At 35.3% G+C, this 20,009-nt stretch overlaps 1 protein-coding gene and 1 pseudogene across 4 annotated transcripts in view; both read left to right on the top strand.

The window, feature by feature from the left end:
• The window catches only part of GOLM2 (golgi membrane protein 2), an 83,588-nt gene that overhangs the window by 38,236 nt on the left and 25,343 nt on the right, over window positions 1–20,009 (top strand). For 2 of the 4 annotated variants that reach the window (XM_039888272.1, XM_039888274.1), the window contains exons 7-8: window positions 17,924–18,022; window positions 19,232–19,324. In XM_039888272.1, coding sequence (XP_039744206.1) covers window positions 17,924–18,022; window positions 19,232–19,324 — 192 coding nt within the window. Of the gene's footprint in view, window positions 1–17,923; window positions 18,023–19,153; window positions 19,325–20,009 lie in introns of all 4 variants that reach the window. The other 2 variants (XM_039888271.1, XM_039888273.1) reach the window with 1 other exon arrangement.
• On the top strand, window positions 18,236–18,353 carry LOC120581024 (uncharacterized; annotated as a pseudogene).

Raw genomic sequence — 20,009 nt, 5'->3', positions numbered from 1 at the left:
AATTGATCTAATATGTCATTTAAGGCTGATATTTCTGTATTGATTTTCCGTTTGGATGATCTTCCATTTCTGTCAATGGGGTATTTTAGATTCCCTACTATAATTGTGGTTTTCTCAGTTTCTCCTTTTATTCTGTTAGTAGTTGCTTTATATATTTTGGTGGTCCCTGGTTGGGACATATATATATTGACAAGTATTATGTCATCTTGAAGTGTCCTTCTTTGTCTCTTGTTACCATTTTATGCTAAAGTTTATTTTGTCATATACAAGTGCAGCTACACTCACTTTTCTCTGGATGCCACTTGCTTGGAGTATTGTTTTCCACCCTTTCACTTGGAGTCTGTATTTGTCCTTTCAGCTGATATGTGTCTCTTGAAGGCAACATATGGTTAGGTTTTGTTTTTTGATTCAATCTGCTACTCTGTGCATTTTTAGTGGTGAATTCGGTCCATTTACATTTAGGTGATTATTGATATCTATTTTATCTTTTGTTTTCTGGTAGTTCAGTATTCACATTGTTTCTTTGCCCTTGTGTTTCTGTTTGTTATTTAGTTTGGTGATATTCTATGATTTTTTCCTCTCTTTTTATGTTATGTGTCTCGATTCTGGATTTTTTTGTGTGTGGTTATCATTAAGTTTATGTAAAAGAAAGTTTCTTCTGCATAAGTCTTATCTCCATTCCTCTTTAGAAATTCAGACCTTTACCCCTGCCTCTTTTTTGTTTTTATTGTCTCAGATTATCCCTATTTATGCTGTGAGTTTTTTTTTTCTTAGTTGTAGTAACTATTGCCTTCTTCTCTTTTTAAATATTTTTATCCTCTTTAACTATTATATAATATTTAAGTATATAATATCCTATCCTGAATAAGGATTGCAATTTCTTGTTTCTCTCTGTTAGTCATCTTACTCATAATTATGTATCTTTTTGTCTATTTGTTTCAGGTAGAATAACTCTTCAGTAGTTTCTGTAATGCAGGCCTTGTGGTAGAAAATTTCCTCAGCTTTCATATGTCTGAAAAGGTCTTTATTTCTCCTTCGTATTTATATATTATTCTTGGCTGGTAATTTCTCTCTTTCAATAATTCAAATATTTGATTCCACTCCCTCCTAGCTTGTGGAGTTTCTGCTGAAAAATCCAATGGTAATCAATGGGTTTTCCTTTGTAGGTACTGTCTTCTTTTCCCTGGCTGCCTTGAGGATTCTTCCTTTGTCACTAATTTTTGACAGTTTTAATATAATGTACCTTGGAGAAGCCTTTTTGAATTGAGATAATTAAGTGTTCTGTTTGCTTCTTGGATTCGAGGTTCCAGTTCTTTCCATAAATTTGGGAAGTTCTCATCAACTATTTGTTTGGATAGGCTCTTTGTTCTCCCTCTCTTTTTCTGGTATATACCCATTATTCTTATATTTCTCTTTCTGATGGAGTCAGATAGTTTTCGTAGAGTTCTTCAGTTTTTTTTTTTTACTCTCAAGTCTCTCTTCTTACATCTGTGTCATTTCCAGATTTCTGTCTTCGATATCACTAATTCTTTCTTCCATCTGGTCAGCTCTATTTCCTAAGCTCGCTATTTCACTCTTCATCTCTTTCCTTGAGTTCTTCAGCTCCAGAATTTTTATTTGGTTCTTTTTTAAAGTTTTATTCTTTTTGGTAAAGTATTCCTTTTGTTCATTGATTTTATTTCTGAGTTCCTTCAACTGCTTGAGTTTTCTTGCATCTTGTTAAGTTTTCTTAGAACTGTAATCTTGAAATCTCTGTCATTTTAATCACATTTCTATATCTATTTCTGGAGACTTTTCATTTTTTTTTTCTGAGCTGCATTGTTACCTTGGTTGTTCATGGTATTTAATGGATTGTTTCTTTACCTAGGCATTTGTGGGCATGCACTCTGCTTTTTAACCTATTTCCTGTTTGCCCTGAGAATACTTGCTGGCGGTGCTTGCAGCTGCAGTGTATACCTTAAGATAACTCATGGATTACAGTCCTAACTTTACCACCAAAGTCTGCCACGAAATATCCTGCTTTTATTATTATTTTCACATTGCTCTAGAAATATATTGATAGTCTTTGGAAACAAATGACATCATTCCATTTATAGCATATTCTGTCTTTAGTTGTGGTATTTCCATTTACAAAATATAGTAATTCTCGATTGCTGAAAATGTCAAATCCTAGAAAATGTAGCATTTCTATGTATGATGTTAAATTAAAGCTTGCAGTGAGCTACACTTATTTTTCTAAATGGGAAAAGGGTTAAAACATTTTATTGTTATTAAGGATGATTCTTTAGTTTGATAAGAAGAGTTTTCCTTTTGTTTTCCAGTAGGTGGCGCAAAAGCTTCCTGCATTGTCAAGGCCTCCCAAATCTCTGCTGGGTGGCAAAAAATGCCTTTCATTCCCTGGGGAGATGGGTGATTTCTCTGCAACCAGGCCATATCAGTCTCAGGGCTTCACTGCTATGGTAGAATGGTGGGCAACAGGGTTCTGAGCCCCTGAAGTCCTGGTGCTGCCCAAGCAGCCAGATGCAGTGTTGTGCTGCCTGAAGTGTTCCAGGTGCCTCCACCAGGCTCTGCCTTCATGGGTGAGGGTAGGTTGGGTTAAAAGGGGCCACCTGTGTGCCTGTGGCTCTGTTTTCCTCCCAGTAATGGCAACTGCCAGGCATCAGCTGCCTCGCCTCTGTATCTCCACCCCTGTCACTAGGACCAGACTCGGTATGAATCTGCCACGTAGAAGCTGTCTCCTCAGTTCTCAGGATTGCAGATACCCTGCTTGTAGCACGACACTTGCTGCTGTTTCCCCTGGGGCCCGCTGCTAGCTCTGGGAGTGGGGCAGGAGGCGGCCACGCCCTGAGACTTCGTTTTCTGCCTGGCAATGGTGGCTGCTAGAATACAGCTATCATACCTCTGTATTCAGTCTCTGCCCTGATCACTGGGTTCTGTCATATATGCTGATCCACTCAGAGGAATGCTTGAGGCTGTAGAGAGTGCATACTGCAACCTGATTCCTCCCCTATCCTTGAGTCCCACAGGGAGCTCTGGGCTGTGTCCACAGCACCCAACTGTGCTCTCTCCCTTTCCTCTTTCTTTGCTTGCCTGATTGGCCCATCTTCAGAGGCTTTGATGCCAGATCTCTCACAAATGTCTGTGTGTTAGCCTGGGAATCTTCCATTGGATTATAGCTGTTTAACTTGTTCTAGTCTCAAGGGGAGAGAACAAGGGGACCACCCCTCACGTCGCTGTGCTTCTGACCATAATTTTTTCTAGGTAGTTGGACATGATGTACTAGGTAAAAGGAATTGCTGTAAATAGGCCTTTATTAATGTGATGGGGAGGGAAAACATTCTGTAGTCCTATGATTAGGTCTCAGTCTTTCAGTGAGCTTGAACTTGTGGACTGTGAACATTACCAATATTTCTCAGATATTTTCACCCCTCTGAGGTGGGACAGAATGGCTAAAGTGGACTGGAGTTGGGTACAGTCAAAAACAGCTTATCGACAGGGATTCGTTCTGCGAAATGTGTTGTTAGGCAATTTCATCATTGTGCGACCATCATAGAGTGTACTTACACTCTATGTGATATCACCTATTGCTCCTAGGCTAAAAATGTGTATACCATGTTACTGTACCAGACAACACAAGGTTAAGTCAAGCACATCAGAAAATGATGCAATCAAGAGCAGTAAATATGAGATGTATGAGGCCACTGTTGGCATAACACAGCATACTGTTTTACGGCAAACATTTTTTTTATAAGTATAGTAAGCTCTAAAGTAATAATAAAAAGTATAGTATAGTAAATACATAATTTAGTAACATAGTTATTCATTATTATTAGCAAGTATTATGTACTATACATAATTGTAGGTGCTATACTTTTTTTAATTTTTAAAAATTAACTTTATTGGAGTAACATTGGTTAATACAATTTTATAATTTTCAGGTGTACATTATAATTTGACATCTGTATATTCTATTGTGTATTTACCACTCAAAGTCCAGTTTCCTTCAGCTACCATATATTAGATCCCCTTTACCCACTTCACCTTTCCCCTATATTTGACCCGCTTTACCCCATCTACCTCCCCCTTCCTCCCCTACCCTGTACCTTCTGGTAACCACTAGTCTATTATCCATGTCCATGAGTCTCTGTTTGTCCTGTTTATTTGTTGCTTTTAGGTTTGTATCCCATATATAAGTGATACGTGATTTTTCAACTTTTTCTGTCTGGCTTATTTTGCTCAGCATGATTATCTTGAAGTCCATGTTGTCGCAAATGTCAGTGTTTCATCTTTCTTATAACTAAGTAATATTCCATTGTATATATGTACCGCAGCTTCTTTATCCAGTCATCTATCGTAGGATGCTTCAGTTGCTTGCATGTCCTGGCCACCATGGATAATGCTGCTATGAACATTGGTGTGCAAATAGCTTTTTGGATATGAGTTTTCAAGTCTTTGGGATAAATATACAGTTGACACATTGCTGGATCATATGATAGCTCAATTCTTAGTTTTTTTTTGAGGAACCTCCATACTGTTTTCCATAGTGGCTGTACCAATTTGCAGTCCCACCAGCGGTGTATGAAGGTTCCTTTTTCTCCACATCATTTGTTATTACTTGTCCTGTTGATTATAGTTATTCTAACAGGTGTAAGATGGTATCTCATTGTGGTTTTGATCTGCATTTCCCTAATAGCTAGCGATGTTGAGCATCTTTTCAAATATTTGTTGGCCATTTGTATGTCCTTTTGGGAGAAGTGTCTGTTCAGGTCCTCTGCCCATTTTTTGATTGGATCGTTTGTTTTTTTTGTTGTTGTTATTGAGTTGTATGAATTCTTTGTATATTTTGGATATTAGGCCCCTGTTGGAGGTATTGCTTGCAAATATATTTTCCCATTCTGATGGTTGTCTCTTTACCTTGATGACAGTTTCTTTTGCTGAGCAGAGCTTTTTAGTTTGATGTAGTCCCATTCACTTATTTTTGCTTTTACTTCCGTTGCCTTTGAGGTCAAATTCATAAAATCCTCTTTAAGTCCAAGGGCCTTGAGTTTAGTTCCTATATTTTCTTCTGTGCATTTTATTATTCAGGTCTTATATTCAAGTCCTTAATCCATTTTGAGTTAATTTTGGTATGTGGTGATAGACAACAGTCTAGTTTGATTCTTTTGCAGGTGGCTTTCCAGTTTTCCCAGCACCATTTACTGAAAAGGCTTTCCTTTCTCCACTGTATGTTATTGGCATTTTGGTCGAAAATTATTTGTCCATATAAATATGGGTTTACTTCTGGACTCAGTTCTGTTCCACTGGTCCATGTGTCTGTTTTTTTGCCAATACCATGCCGTTTGATTATTGTCACTTTGTAGTATAATTTGAAGTCGGGTAGAGTGATGCCTCCAGCCTTGTTCTTTTTTCTCAGGATGGCTTTGGCAATTTGGGGTCTTTTGTGCTTCCATACGAATCTGATGATTTTTTGTTCTTTTTCTTTAAAAACTGCCAATGGGATTTTGATGGGGATTGCATTAAATCTGCATAATGCTTTAGGTAATATGGTCATTTTAACTATGTTGATTCTTCCAATCCAAGAACATGGAATATCTTCCCATTTCTTTGAATCTGCTTCAATTTCTTTTAATAGGGTGTTGTACTTTTCATTATATAGGCCCTTCACTTGTTTTGTTAAATTTACTCTTAGGTATTTTATTCTTTTTGTTGCAATTGCGAAAGGAATTATTTTTTCCACTTCTTTTTCTGACACTTCATTATTAGAGTAATAGAACACTATGGATTTTTGAACGTCGATTTTGTAACCAGAAACTTTACTGTATTTGCTTATTGTTTCTAGTAGTGTTCTTGTGGAGTCTTTAGGGTTTTCTATATAGAGAATCATGTCATCCGCAAATAGTGACAGTTTGACTTCTTCATTTCCTATTTGGATGCCTTTTATATCTTTCTCTTGTCTGATTGCACTCACTAGGACCTCCAGTGTTATATTGAATAACAATGGGAACAGTGGACAGCCTTGTCTTGTTCCTAATCTTAGAGGGAAGGTCTTTAGTTTTTCACCATTAAGTATGATGTTGACTGAGGTTCTGTCATATATGGCCTTTATTATGTTAAGTTACTTTCCTTCTATACGGATTTTGTTAAGTGTTTTAATCATAAATGCATGCTGTATCTTGTTGAAGGCTTTTTCTGCATCCATTGATATGATCATATGATTCTTATTTTTCAATTTGTTTATGTGATGTATCACATTAATCGATTTGCATATGTCGAACCATCCCTGTGCCCCTGGGATGAAGCCCACTTGATCATGGTGTATAATCTTTTTAATATGTTGCTGTATTTGGTTCACTAGTATCTTATTTAAAATTTTGGCATTTTTTTCGTGAGGAATATTGGTTTGTAGTTTTCTTTTTTTGTGTTATCTTTACCAGGTTTCGGTATCAGGGTAATATTGGCCTCATAAAAAGAGTTGGGAAGTATTGCCTCCTCTTTAATTTTTTTGGAAGAGTTTGAGAATAGGTATTAAATCCTCTTTGAATGTTTGGTAGAATTTACTGGCGAAGCCGTCTGGTCTTGGCCTTTTACTTTTTGGTAGATTTTTGATGATTGTTTCAATTTCCATAGTGCTGATTGGTCTATTTAAATTTTCCACTTCTTCATGATTCAGTCTAGGAAGGTCGTATTTTTCCAAGTACTGATCCATTTCTTCTAGGTTATTATATTTGGTGTTATATACTTTTTCATAGTAGTCTTGCATGCTCCTTTGTATTTCTGCGATATCAGTCATAATTTCCCCTCTTTCATCCCTGATTTTGTTTATTTGTGTCCTTTCTCTTTTTTCTTTAGTGAGTCTAGCCAGGGGTTTGTCAATTTTATTAACCTTCTCAAAGAACCAGCTCTTTGTTGTATTTATTTTTCTTATTTTTTTTTTAATTCAATTTCATTTATTTCTGCTCTAATTTTGATGATTTTTTTCTTTCTGCTGACTTTAGGCTTAATTTGTTCTTCCTTTTCTAGTTTTTTAAAATGAAGCATTAGGTTGTTTATTTGAGCTCATTCTTGTTTTTGGAGGTAGGCCTGTAATGATATGAACTTTCCTCTTATGACTGCTTTTGCCATGTCCTAAAAGTTTTGATATGTTTTACTATCATTATCATGCGTTTCTATGTATCTCTTGATCTCTCTTTTTATTTCTTCTCTGACCCAGTTATTCTTCAGTAGCATGTTGTTTAATCTCCATGTATTTGTGGTTCTTCCTGCTTGCTTTTTGCAGTTGATCTCTAGTTTCAGAGCATTATGATCAGAGAATATGTTTGGTATGATTTCACCCCTTTTATATTTCGAGGCTATCTCTGTGTCCCAGTATGAGGTTGATTCTTGAAAATGTTCCAGTGTACTAGAGAAGAATGTATAAGCAGCTGTTTTGGGATGGAAGGCTCTGTAAATATCAGTTATGTCCAGTTGGTCTAATGTGTTATTTAAGGATGTTACTTCCTTATTGATTTTATGCTTGGATGATCTATCCATATCCGACAGTGGGGTATTTAGATCCCCTACTACGATAGTTGTTTGGTCTGTTTCTCCCTTTAGTTCTGCTAGTAATTGCTTTACATATTTTGGGGCTCCCTGATTGGGAGCATAGATATTAATAAGTGTTATGTCTTTTTGGTGCATGATTCCTTTTATCATTAGGAAGTGTCCCTCAGTATCTTTCTTTACCTTTTTTATTTTGAAGTCTATTTCGTCTGATATTAGTACCGCTACCCTCGCTTTTCTCTGAATGCCATTTGCTTGAAATATCATTTTCCACCCTTTCGCTTTGAGTCTATATTTGTCTTTGGAGCTGAGATGTGTCTCCTGGAGACAGCATATGGTTAGGTTTTGTTTTTTGATCCATTTTACAACTCTATGCCTTTTTATTGGTGAGTTCGGTCCATTTACATTTAGGGTGATTATTGAAATATGAGGTCTTCTTATAGCCATATTATCTTTTGCTTTCTGGTAGCTCGATGTTTCCATTGTTTCCTTGTCCTTATGTTTCTGTTTTCTTTATTTTGGTTGGCTTTTGTGGGTTTTGCCTCTGGTTCTTCTTATTTTATGTTATATACTTCAGTTCTGAATCTTTGGTATGTGGTTACCATTACAAATATGTAAAGGATAGTTATATATTTATACAGTCATGCATTTTCTTCTGTGCTTGCCTTATCTCCCTTTTGCGAATTTGAATCTTTGAATCCTCCCCTTTTTAGTTATTGTTGTCTCAGTTTGTCCCTATGTATGCTGAATGTTTATTACTATCTTGTTATAACAATTCACTTCTTATTGTTTAAGCTATAATGCCCTGTTCTTAGTTGCACTCCTCTGCTTCTATTTGCCTAATAGTCACTTTACTCCTAATTATGTATTTTTGTTGTTGTTCTTATTTTGTTTTAGGTGAGCTGACCCCTTTCAGTCTTTCCTGTAGTATAGGCCTCATAATGGAGAATTCTCTCAATTTTTGTATGTCTGGAAAGGTCTTAATTTCTCCTTCATATCCAAAAGAGAGCTTAGTTGGATACATTATTCTAGGCTGGTAGTTCCTTTCACTTAATAGTTTAAATATTTGATTCCATTCCTTTCTGTCTTTTAAGGTTTACGCTGAGAAATCCAACGATAATCTAATGGGTTTTCCTGTATAAGTTACCATTTTCTTCTCCCTGACTGCCCTGAGAATTCTGTCTTTGTTGTTGATTTTTGATAATTTTAATACAGTGTGTCTTGGTGAAGGAATTTTTGGGTTGAGATAATTGGGTGTTCTGTTGACTTCTTGAATTCTAAGCTTCATTTCATTTCTTAAATTTGGGAAACTCACATCCACTATCTGAAAATGCTTTCTAGTCTCTGCTTCTTTTCCTCGCTTTTGATAATGCCTATTATTCTTATGTTTCCTCTCCTGATGGTACCAGCCAGTTCTTGAATTTCTCTTTCATTATTTTTCATTCTTCGGTTTCTCTCTTCTTCCTTCTGATTTATCTCTAGATTTCTGTCTTCGATATCACTGATCTTTTCCTACATTTGGTTGACTCTATTTCCCAAGCTTGCTATTTCATTTTTCAACTCTTGCAGTGTGTTTTTTTATCTCCAGAAGTTCTGTTCTTTTTGAGGGTTTCAGTCTCCTTGCTCTGCTCATCTAGTTGTTTTTTTCAATTCTTGAAATTGTTGATATGACTCGTTTCGGAACTCACTGAGTTTTTCAGAAGTACTATCCTGAATTTTCTGTCATTTTAGTTGCATATTTCTATGTCTGTAAGCTTATTTTCTGGAGATTTTTCTCTTTCTTTCTGAGATGCCTTGTCACCTTGGTTGTTCATGGTGTTTAATGGACTCTTTCTCTGCTTGGGCAGCCTCTGATTACAAGGAGGCAAAGCTGGGAACTCTCATGCCTAGAGCCCCACTGGCTGCTACAGCTCCCTATGGGATCTAAGACCAAGGTGACTTCGACACAGATGGGCTACCCACCACCTTGGAGAATACAGGGAATTTTCCATGACTGAGGTGACACTGCCAGACCAAGATCCCTGAGGTGCCAGGAGAGCAGATAAGAGAAAACAAAACCTTGAGCTATATCACCGTCTATTGGAAAGCAAAAGAAAGACCTCAACTTTATCAGCCTGCAGAGTTGTTAAGAGCAAAACAATACTTAAAAAAGAGAAGAGTACCCCACCTCAAATGCCCAGGTAGAGGAACAATCCATCAAGTACCATGAATAACCAAGGTAACAGTAGCACAGAAGGAAAATGAAAAGGCTCCAGAAACCAAACACAAAGACGTGGAAGACTGTGATTGAAATCAGCAGTCTCCCACGGCAAAAGCGGTAATAAGAGGAAAGTTCGTATCATTACAGGCCTATCTCAAAAACCAGGAATGAGCCCAAATAAACAACCTAACATTTCATCTTAAAAAACTAGAAAAGAACAAACGAAGCCTAAAGTCAGCAGAAGGAAAGAAACACTGCCATTTGCAACAACATAGATGAACCTCGATATAATATAATCATGCTAAGCAAAATAAGCCAGACAGAAAAAGTTGAAAGCTACATGATATCACTTATAAGCGGGATAGAAACCTAAAAGCAACAAATGAGCAGGACAAACAATCAGAGACCCAGGAACATGGACCAGAGGGTAGGTGGGAGGGGGAGGTAGAGTGGGTCAAAGAGGTCAATTATGTGGTGACAGAAATCCAACTATGGGAGGTGAAATGTTTTTTAAAAATTTAAAAATAAAAATCAATCAATCAGTGGCCCCCAACCTTTTTGGCACCAGAGACCAGTGCTCCTATGAGAATCTAATGCTTGATCATCTGAGGCGGAGCTAAGGCGGTGATGCTGTTGCTGGGGAGTGGCTGCAAATCCAAATGAAGCTTTGCTCACATGTCACTCACCTCCTGTGAAAGCCCAGTTCGTAACAGGCCACAGACTGGTACTGGTTCATGCCCGGGGATTGGAGACCCCTGATTTAAATGACAGAGTGTTCAAGATTGCAGTTTTGAAAGAAACTACGCAATACAAGAAAACTCAGAAAGGCAGTTCATTGAGGTCAGGAATAATATCAACAAACAAAAGGAGTAATTTACAATTAGATTGAAATTATAAATTAGAACCAAATAAATTCTTGAGCTGAAAAACTCAATAAGATGAGGAGTGCATTAGAGAGCATTGGAAACAGACCAGATGGAAAAAAAAAGTAATGAGCTTGAAGATAGAAATGTAGAAATGACTCAGGTGGAAGTAGAAAGAAAACTGAGAATTAATTTAAAAAAATGTAAAATCTCTACTAGAACTATTCTACTCCATTGGAAAGAGAAATATAGTAATAGGTATACCAGATGGAGGAGAGAGGGAGATGTGAACAAAGAGCCTATTCAAACTAATAATCGATGAGAACTTTTGAAATCTATGGACAGAGCTGGGCCCTTGAATCTAAGAAGCTAACAGAATGCCTAATTATCTCAGTGCAAAAGGACCTTCTCCAAGACATATTATATTAAAACTGTCAAAAGCTAATGACAAAGAAACAATTCTCAAGGCAGCCAGGGAAAAAAGACTAACCTAAAAAGGAAACCCAATTAGATCATCTTCAGATTTTTCAGCAGAATTCTTATAAGCCAGGAAGAGTGGAGTGAAGTATGTGAAACCACCAGCAAAGAATAATATATCCAGCAGAGTTGTCCTTTAGACATGAAGGGGAAATAAAGCCTCTCGCAGATAGAAGACAAGGGAATTAACCACCACAAGGTCTGCATTACAAGAAATGTGAAAAGGAGCTCTTCTTCATCAAAAAGACAAAGTATACAAAACTTTAAGATGACAGGATTCAGAGAAAGAAACAGGAACTTGCATCTCTATTTCAGAATAAGGTATTGAACACTTAATTATAGCATAAAGGTTCAAGAGGGAAAACAGTTTTAAAAGATTATAACTTCTGCAAATTAGAAACTAATGCACAGCATAAAAAGGAAAAATTCATGGCAACAAAAACAAAACGGGAGGAGGAAAACGACAGAACTTACACAGGTGAATGAAAGTAAAATTCAGTCATAAGAAAAAGAACTATTGTATATATGAAACATCTTTCTACATAAATCTAATGGTAACCACTAAATAAATTAGAGAGATGAGAACCCTCTTTATAAAAGGAAGCAGGTAACAAAATCTGAAAACCACCAAACTAAAATAGCAGATAGAAACTCAAGGGAAAAGAAAAAGTGGAGATACATAGCAACCAGAAAACAAAACATAAAATGGCTATAGTAAGTCCTCATATATCAATACTTAAGTATAAATGTACCGAACTCACCAATCAAAAGGCAAAGAGTAGTGGAGTCTATTAAAAAGGAGACTCACCTATATGTTGCCTTCAGGAGACCCATGTCAGCTACAAAGACAAACATAGGCTCTAAGTGAAAGGCTAAGAAGATGATACTTCAAGCAAATGTCATCCAGAGAAAAGTGATTATAGTTGTACTTATATTAGACGGAATAAATTTCTAGATAAAAAAAGTAACAAGAGACAAAGGTGGACATTTTATAATGACAAAGGGGACAACTCATCAAGAAGCCATAATACTTATCAATATATATACAGCCAACCTGGGGGCACTAAAATACATAAAGCAGTTACTAACAGACCTGGAAGGAGAAGCTGACAAAATGCAATTATAGTAGGAGACCTGAATACCCCATTGAGAGCAATGAATAGATCATCCAAAGAGAAAATCAGGAAATATCAGCCTTAAATAACGTATTAGACCAAATGGACATAATGATGTTTATACAACTTTCCATCCCAAAGGGCAGAATATACATTATTCTCAAGTACACATGGAACATTTTCAAGGATAGACCATATATCGGGGCACAAAACTAGTCTCAATAAATGTAAGAAGATTTAAATCATACCAAATATATTTTCCGATACAACAATGTGAAACTGGAAATTAACTGGAAGAAGAAAGCTGAAAAAAAAAAACACAGTATGTGGTTGTTAAACAACACGCTTATGAACAACCATTGGATCAAAGAAAAGCTCAAAAGATATATAGAGACAAATGAAAATGAAACTACAATACACCAAAATCTTTAGGATGCAGCAAAAGTGGTACTTAGAGAGAAGTTCGTAGCACTACAGGCCTACCTCAAGAAACAAAAATCTCAAACAATATAACATTATACCTTAAAGAACTAGAAAAAAAGAAAACAAAGCCCAAACTCAGAAGAAGGAAGGAAATAATAAAAATTAGAGCACAAATAAATGAAATAGAGAACAAAAAGACAATAGAAAAAAATCAATCAAACACAGAGAGCTGATTCTTTGAAAAAGATAAATAAAATTGGCAAATCTCTGGCTAGACTCACTACAGAGAAAAGACTTAAATGAATAAAGTCAGAATTAAAGAAAATTTAAAACAGACACCACAGAAATACAAAGGATTATACAAGAATACTATGAAAAGCTGTATGCCACCAGATTCAATGACCTAAAAGAAATGGACAAATTCTTAGAAATATATAACCTTCCTAGACTGAACCATGAAGAATTGGAATTCTAAATAGACCAATCACTAGTAAGAAATTGAAACAATAGTCAGAAACCTCCCAAAAAACAAAAGCTCAGGACCAAGTAACTTCACTGGTAAATTCTATCAAACATTCTAGGAAAATTTAATACCTATCTTTCTCAAACTCTTCCAAAAAATTGAAGAGGATGGAATACTTACTAACCCATTTTATGAGGCACGCATTACTCTGATAACAAAACAAGACAGGGACAACACAAAAAAGGAAAATTACAGGCCAATATCTCTTTGAGCAGATGCAAAAATCTTAATCAAAATACTAGTAAATCGATACATTAAAAGGATCATATATCATGATCAAATCAGGTTCATTCCAGGGATGGAAGGATGGTTCAACATGTGCAATCAATGTGATATACCACATTAACAAAAGAATAGGTAAAAATCATATATCAATAGAAGCAGAAAAGGCATTTTAGAAGATACAATATCGATTTATGGTTAAGACACTCAATAAAAAGGGTATAGAAGAAAAGTACCTCAACATAATAAAGACCATATATAACGAACCCTCAGCTAATATATATTCAATGGTGAAAAACTGAAAGCTTTTCCTCTAAGGTCAGGAACAAGTCAAGGATGCCCACTGTCACCACTACTATTCAACATTGTACTGGAAGTCAAGAAATAAAAGGCATCCAAATTGAGAATGATGAAGTAAAACTGTCACTGTTTGCATGTGACATGATTCTAGAAAATGCAAAAGGCTCTACCAAAAGACTATTAGAAACAATAAACAAATATACAGTAAAGTTGGCGGATACAAAATCAACATACAAAAATCCATTATATTTCTATATTTTAACAACTAAATATCAGAAAGAGAAATTAAGAAAACAGTCCCATTTACAAGTGCAACAAAAAGGATAAAATAGGAGTAAACGAAGTGAAAGACCTATGCATTGACAACTACAAGACATTGTTGAAAGAAATAGAAGATAATACAAAGAAATGGAATGATAGTCTGTGTTCATGCTTTGAAAGAATTAACACTGTTAAAATGGCCATATTCCCTAAAACAATATGCAGATTTAATGCAAGCCCCATCAAAATCCCAGTGAGATTTTTTACAGAAATAGAACAAAAAGTTCTCAAATTGGTAAGGAACTACAACAGGCCCTGAATAGCCAAAGCAGTCTTGAGAAAAAAAGAACATAGCCAGAGGTATCACACTTCCTGACTTGAAACTGTACTACAAAACTATAGTAATCAAAACAGTATGTTATGGGCAGAAAAACAGACACACAGACCAATGGAACAAAATTGAGAGCACAGAAATAAACCCACAGAGAGATAGGCAACTAATTTTCGACAAAGGAGTGAAGAACATAAAGTTGAGAAAGTAAAAACTGAAAAAACAAATGTAAAAAGAAATAAAAGTAGACTGCTCTTTAACACCATACACAAAAATTAACTCAAAGTGGATTAAAGACTTGAATGTAAGACCTGAAACAATAAAATACTTAGAAGAAAACATATGCACTAAACTTGTGGACCTTGGTCTGAGAGGGTTTTTGTGAACCTGACCCAAAGGCAGGGGAAGTAAAATGAAAAATAAATGAATGGGACTACATCAAATTTAAAAGCTTCTGCACAGCAAAAAACCCTTCAGAAAACCAAAAATGCAACCAAGTGGATGGGAGAGTATATTTGCAAACAATATCTCCAATAAGAGGTTAATATCCAAAATATATAAAGAACTCATATAACTGAACAACAAGAAAAACAGACAATCCAATAAAAATTTGGCAGAGGACCTGAATAGACATTTTTCCTAGGAAGACATACAATGGACAGCAGATATATGAAAAGATGTTCATATTTACTGGCTATATTATCTACAGCCATGACACCCTGAACGTGCCCTGTCTTGTCTAATCTCAAAAGCTAAGTAGAGTCGGGCCTGGTTAGTACTTGGATGGAAGATCACCAAGGAAGACCAGGTGCTGTAGGCATTAAAAAAAAAATTTACTAGCTATAAAGGAAATGCACATCAAAACCACAATAAGATACCACCTCACACCTGTTAGAATGACTATTATCAGTAAGACAAAAAATAAGTGTTGGAGGGGATAAGGAGAAAAGAGAACCCTCACATACTGCTAGTGGGGATGTAATTTGGTTAAGCCACTCTGAAAAACAGTGTGGGAGTTCCTCAGAAAATTAAAAGTAGAGTTACTCTATGACCCAGCAATCTCTCTTCTGGGTATCTACTCCCAAAATTTGAAAACACTTATTCATAAAGTTAGATGTACCCATATATTCACTGCAGCATTATTCAAAATAGCCAAGACATGGAAACAACTTAAGTATCCTTCAAAGGCTGACCTAAAGATGTGGTACATATATACAGTGGAATACTACTCAGCCATAAAAAATGAAATACTGCCATTTGTTGCAACATGGATGGATCTTGAGAGTATCATGCTAAGTGAAATAAGTCAAATAGAAAAGGACAACTATATGAGTTCACTCATGTGGGATATAAAAAAAGCAACAAATTAACAAACAAAATAAACATACAAACAAACAAAAAAACCAGACTCATAGATACAGATAATAGAATGGTGATTGCCAGAGGGGAAGGGGGTTGGGAGAGGATGAAGAGGCTAAAGGGAGTCAAATGTACAGTGACAGGAGACTAAGGGTGGTAAGTACACAATAGAGTGTACAGATGTATCATAAAGTTGTACGTTTAAAATTTATATAATGTTAGTAACCAGTGTTACCCCAATAAATTCAATAAAAAATTTTTTTTTAAATGCAGAGGAAAACAGTAAAAACTCAGATTATAAGATAGTATGATGGGATACTAATTTTGTTTAAGGTATATAATAAAACGTACAGAAAAAAACCCCCAAAACATCAAAGAGAGTCTCAAAATGGTAACAGTGGTATCTTTAAGTGATGAAATTATAGCTACTTTTACATTTCTTTTTGCTTTAATGTTTTTCTAAACTTTCTGTAGAAATATATAGTATTCATGTCAAATTCATAAGGGCTCCAGATCACTACTCTGTGTCTGCTATATTAGATTGAAACTCCTCTGGTTGTTTTATAAAGGCTCTTAATCCAGCTTGTTACCTTGTTCTTGAGCAGGAGGCGTTATCATATAAGCTAAGGATATGTATGATCACTTCTTGTTTAATAGTTGTAGTGCTGTCGTCTAGTTTGTAAAGTGCTGGCACCAGCAATGGTCCAACAGTGATGAACAAATTTGTAGATTGTTACTGACAAATACATCTACCAGATGTTTAGTGTCATCAGAGTCTGTTAGCAAATAAAATTGTATTGTTAAACCTGGTGAGGTACTGCTCTTTAAAGATGTTAGCTGAGAGTTGTTATTTAGCTGTCTTATGTGAAGAAGTGGGTGGTGGGCATTGCAGCTGGCAATAGGAACAAGGTAATAGGAACACAGTGAGATAAGGCAAACTTCAGTATTCTGTAAATTTGAGTAGGTTATTTTCTTTGCATGAATTTTAAACTTTTTGAGTTCTTAAGTTTAGAGACCTATGTAATGATAAACAAAATTGAGTGATTGAAATAAACTTTGAGGATTATCAATAACCCGAGTATACTAGTTAGGATTGACTAGGCTATGGTGTATTAACAGCCTTCAAATTGTAGTGGCTTAAAACAATAAGTGTCAATTTATTGTTCATATTATAGTCTGATGCAGGTTGAATGACTCTTTGTAGTTCTCCAAGTGGTGTCCCCTTCCATTATTTGATGCCACCATCTTCATATGTAGCCTGCTAAGTTGTGGCAGAAAGGGAAGACAGATTTTAGGTGATTTGCATGGAGGATTTTATCGCCATACTTGGAAATGTCACACTCGTGGTCATTCTCATGGTCAGAACCCAGTCTTATGTTCCTTAACCATAGGAAGGCTGATCTTCCTCTATGCCCAAGAAAAATATAATGAAATAGGATCATATAGCGTTGTCTCTGCCACACCAAAGTTTTAGAAGAATAAAATGTGCTACTAACCATATCTTATAGATTGGCTTTTCTATTTTTTTCTCTTTATCTATTTCCAGTCTCCCTAGTTTTTTCTTTCTGCCTTTCTATCATGTTAAGCTGCCTAAGGATGCAGTGGAATCAGTGGTAGTGAGTGAAATGTTTATTTCTTGTTTCCTTCATTTCTTAAGGGAGAAGTCCCAATTATAAGTATATACGTCTTTTTTAGTAAAGTCCTTGGTGCAACTTAAATTTTATATACTTATAAAAATCAACCACAATTATATACTTATAATTGGGAGAAGTCCCAATTATAAGTATATACGTCTTTTTTAGTAAAGTCCTTGGTGCAACTTAAATTTTCCTCTTCAAAAATAAAATCTCAACTTGTATCGCTTATATTTAGTTTTTTATTTAAAATCTGGGCAACTTGGAGTAGCATATTTTCATTGCTTCACCTAATCTATAAATGACAGTTTTTATTTGCACTATCTATATTAAAAGGTTTCACTGTATCTGAAGAGATTTATTTATTTATCCATTCATCAAGCCTTAGTTGAGCTCTTGTTATGTGCCAGGCATTATTCTAAGTGTTGGTGGCATAGTGATGAACAAGACAGAGTTCCTACTGTCTTATATTCTGGTCAGTTATTGATCACCAAAATTTGTGATGGATGATACAATGTATCAATTAGTAACCACAAATTAATTTTATGTATACTATAAGGATTATAAAATTAGAATAACCATCATAGAATTAGTGCAATGTCAATAGATTTATTGTGGTTGATTTTTAAAAATTATAATATCACTGGGAATAATATGGATCTATATTGTCTTTTAGTTTTAAAGAAACCCCCTATTTCTATTTCTCAATATGGAAGTCATCAAGCAACCTCCCATCGTCCAACTGGACAACCTCTCTCCCCGAATATGGTTCCAGGTATGAAGTCTTATTTTTAAATTTTTCCTTGAAAACCAATTTTCTGGTCATATATTGTTATATAGTGAATAAAATGTCATTTAGCAGCATAGTGAAGTAGCATTCTTATAGTTAGTGTTATGTATTTTCAAATGACCTAATAAAAGCTCAAGGAGAAGTAATCATTCAAAAAAGCTGTTATCTAATGGCTTATTAAAAGTAGAAGAATTATTTGTCTATGCCATGCTACCCTGAACACGCCCGATCCTGTCTGATCTTGGAAGCTAAGCAGGGTCGGGCCTGGTTAGTACTTGGAGGGGAGACCACCCAGGAGGACCAGGTGCTGTAAGCATTAAATACATACATACATACATACATACATAAAATAAAAAATAAATAAAAGTAGAAGAATTATTTGTTCAGCCACTCTGGACTACATTCCCTTTCATCTCTACCAGTTTGTATGTATTTACCTTCTTGAAAATGTGTTCAAATTTATCTCACGGAGGCCTTCTATAAATTACTAGATCTACCTATCTTAAACTCCCTACTCTGTACTTATGAATGTATCTGTTTTTTCACTGAATATCTATTCTATTTTACAGAAATGTTCCCCTAAAATGAGAATCGATACGATTAAAATTAATTATAACAAGGATCGAAATCAAGGCTTTGATGAAGAAAAAATGGAATGGGGGAAAGAAAGGTTATATCCAAGGGATACTAATAAGACAAAATTAAGAGTTAACAGTTGTGAGTCACTGTGTAGATAAAAATTACTTAGAGCTTGGAACTTCTAAAAGCCTTACTGGATTTTGGTTATTTCTGACAGCAGTATAGAGTTTGGAGGGAGGAAAAGAGTCATCCAAGCTGTATCATTGCCATTTAAATTTTTCAGTTTCTACCACATATCCCTTTGGTGAATAGGTTTATAATTAGTACTGGAGATGCTCTTGGGGACTGATGAGTAAACTTTACACAACTTGAATCACATTGGTTATAAGATTTGGCTAAAGAAATGAGAATAAAGCTTTAAGAAAAAGCTATCTGACTACCCAATAACACACAACAGTGTGTCTTAGCTTTTCTAAAGCAGGTCTTGTGAAATTCTTCTGCAAAATATGACCTTAACTTGATGTTTTTCTGTTGTAGATTCTCATGTAAATCACAATGGAAACCCAGGAACTTCAAAACAGAACCCTTCTAATCTTCTTCAGCGTTTAATTCCAGGCCCAAACTTGGAGATTGAACCCAGAATTCAAGCAGATATACTAAAGCAGGCTACCAAGGAGAGAGTCGGTGATTTCCATAAGTTGAAGCAAAGTAAGAATAAGTTGATGAATATTATGCTGGAAAGATTTCTTTAATGTTTGTTTACAAGGCTCAATTAAGGTCTTTATTATTATAATGTCTAATGAATGTATAATAAAACTATACATTCATAAAAAGAGAAAATATGCATAAAAAGAGAAAGTGTGGTGGAGGTGAAATTTAAAAGAAAAGCAGGTTTTAAATGGATAGAGATTTCAAAGAAGACTTTAGAAAACTTCTCATGTTTGCCAATGTTAAATAATAAATTTCAGGTGAGTTGATTTTTTAAAAATGCTATTAGTTATGATAGGATTAATACAGTATAAAATATTTTGAAGAAATGAAAAAAGTTATATTTTATTAGGCTAGTGAATGAAGATTTTGTTTAGATGGAAGAGAAATACATAGTTTTGAAAAATGGAATCTGGGAGAAATGTAGACCTGGGGAGACTGCCATAGTGGAATGCTCAGTGCTGCTTCCTTTTTCATCCCTTCCAATTGCAGTTTGTTTCATTTAGGTCTTAGAAGAGAAGTGAAAGAAATTGAACATATTCATAGTACTATGTAATAACCTGTGACTGCTTGAACTGTTTCAGAGGTATTGATTTTGATAAAGGGACAGTATCTGTTAATCTGTATAACTCTGGTAGATCCTTAGGAAGTGTAAGAAAAATTCTGGTAGTAGAGAGAATTTGGA

Source organism: Pteropus medius, unplaced genomic scaffold (genome assembly GCF_902729225.1).
Source record: "Pteropus medius unplaced genomic scaffold, Ma_sr-lr_union100, whole genome shotgun sequence".
NCBI classification, from domain to species: Eukaryota; Metazoa; Chordata; class Mammalia; order Chiroptera; family Pteropodidae; genus Pteropus; species Pteropus medius.
Note: the sequence above shows the minus strand (reverse complement) of the source record. Positions and strands in the feature narration are given on the sequence as shown.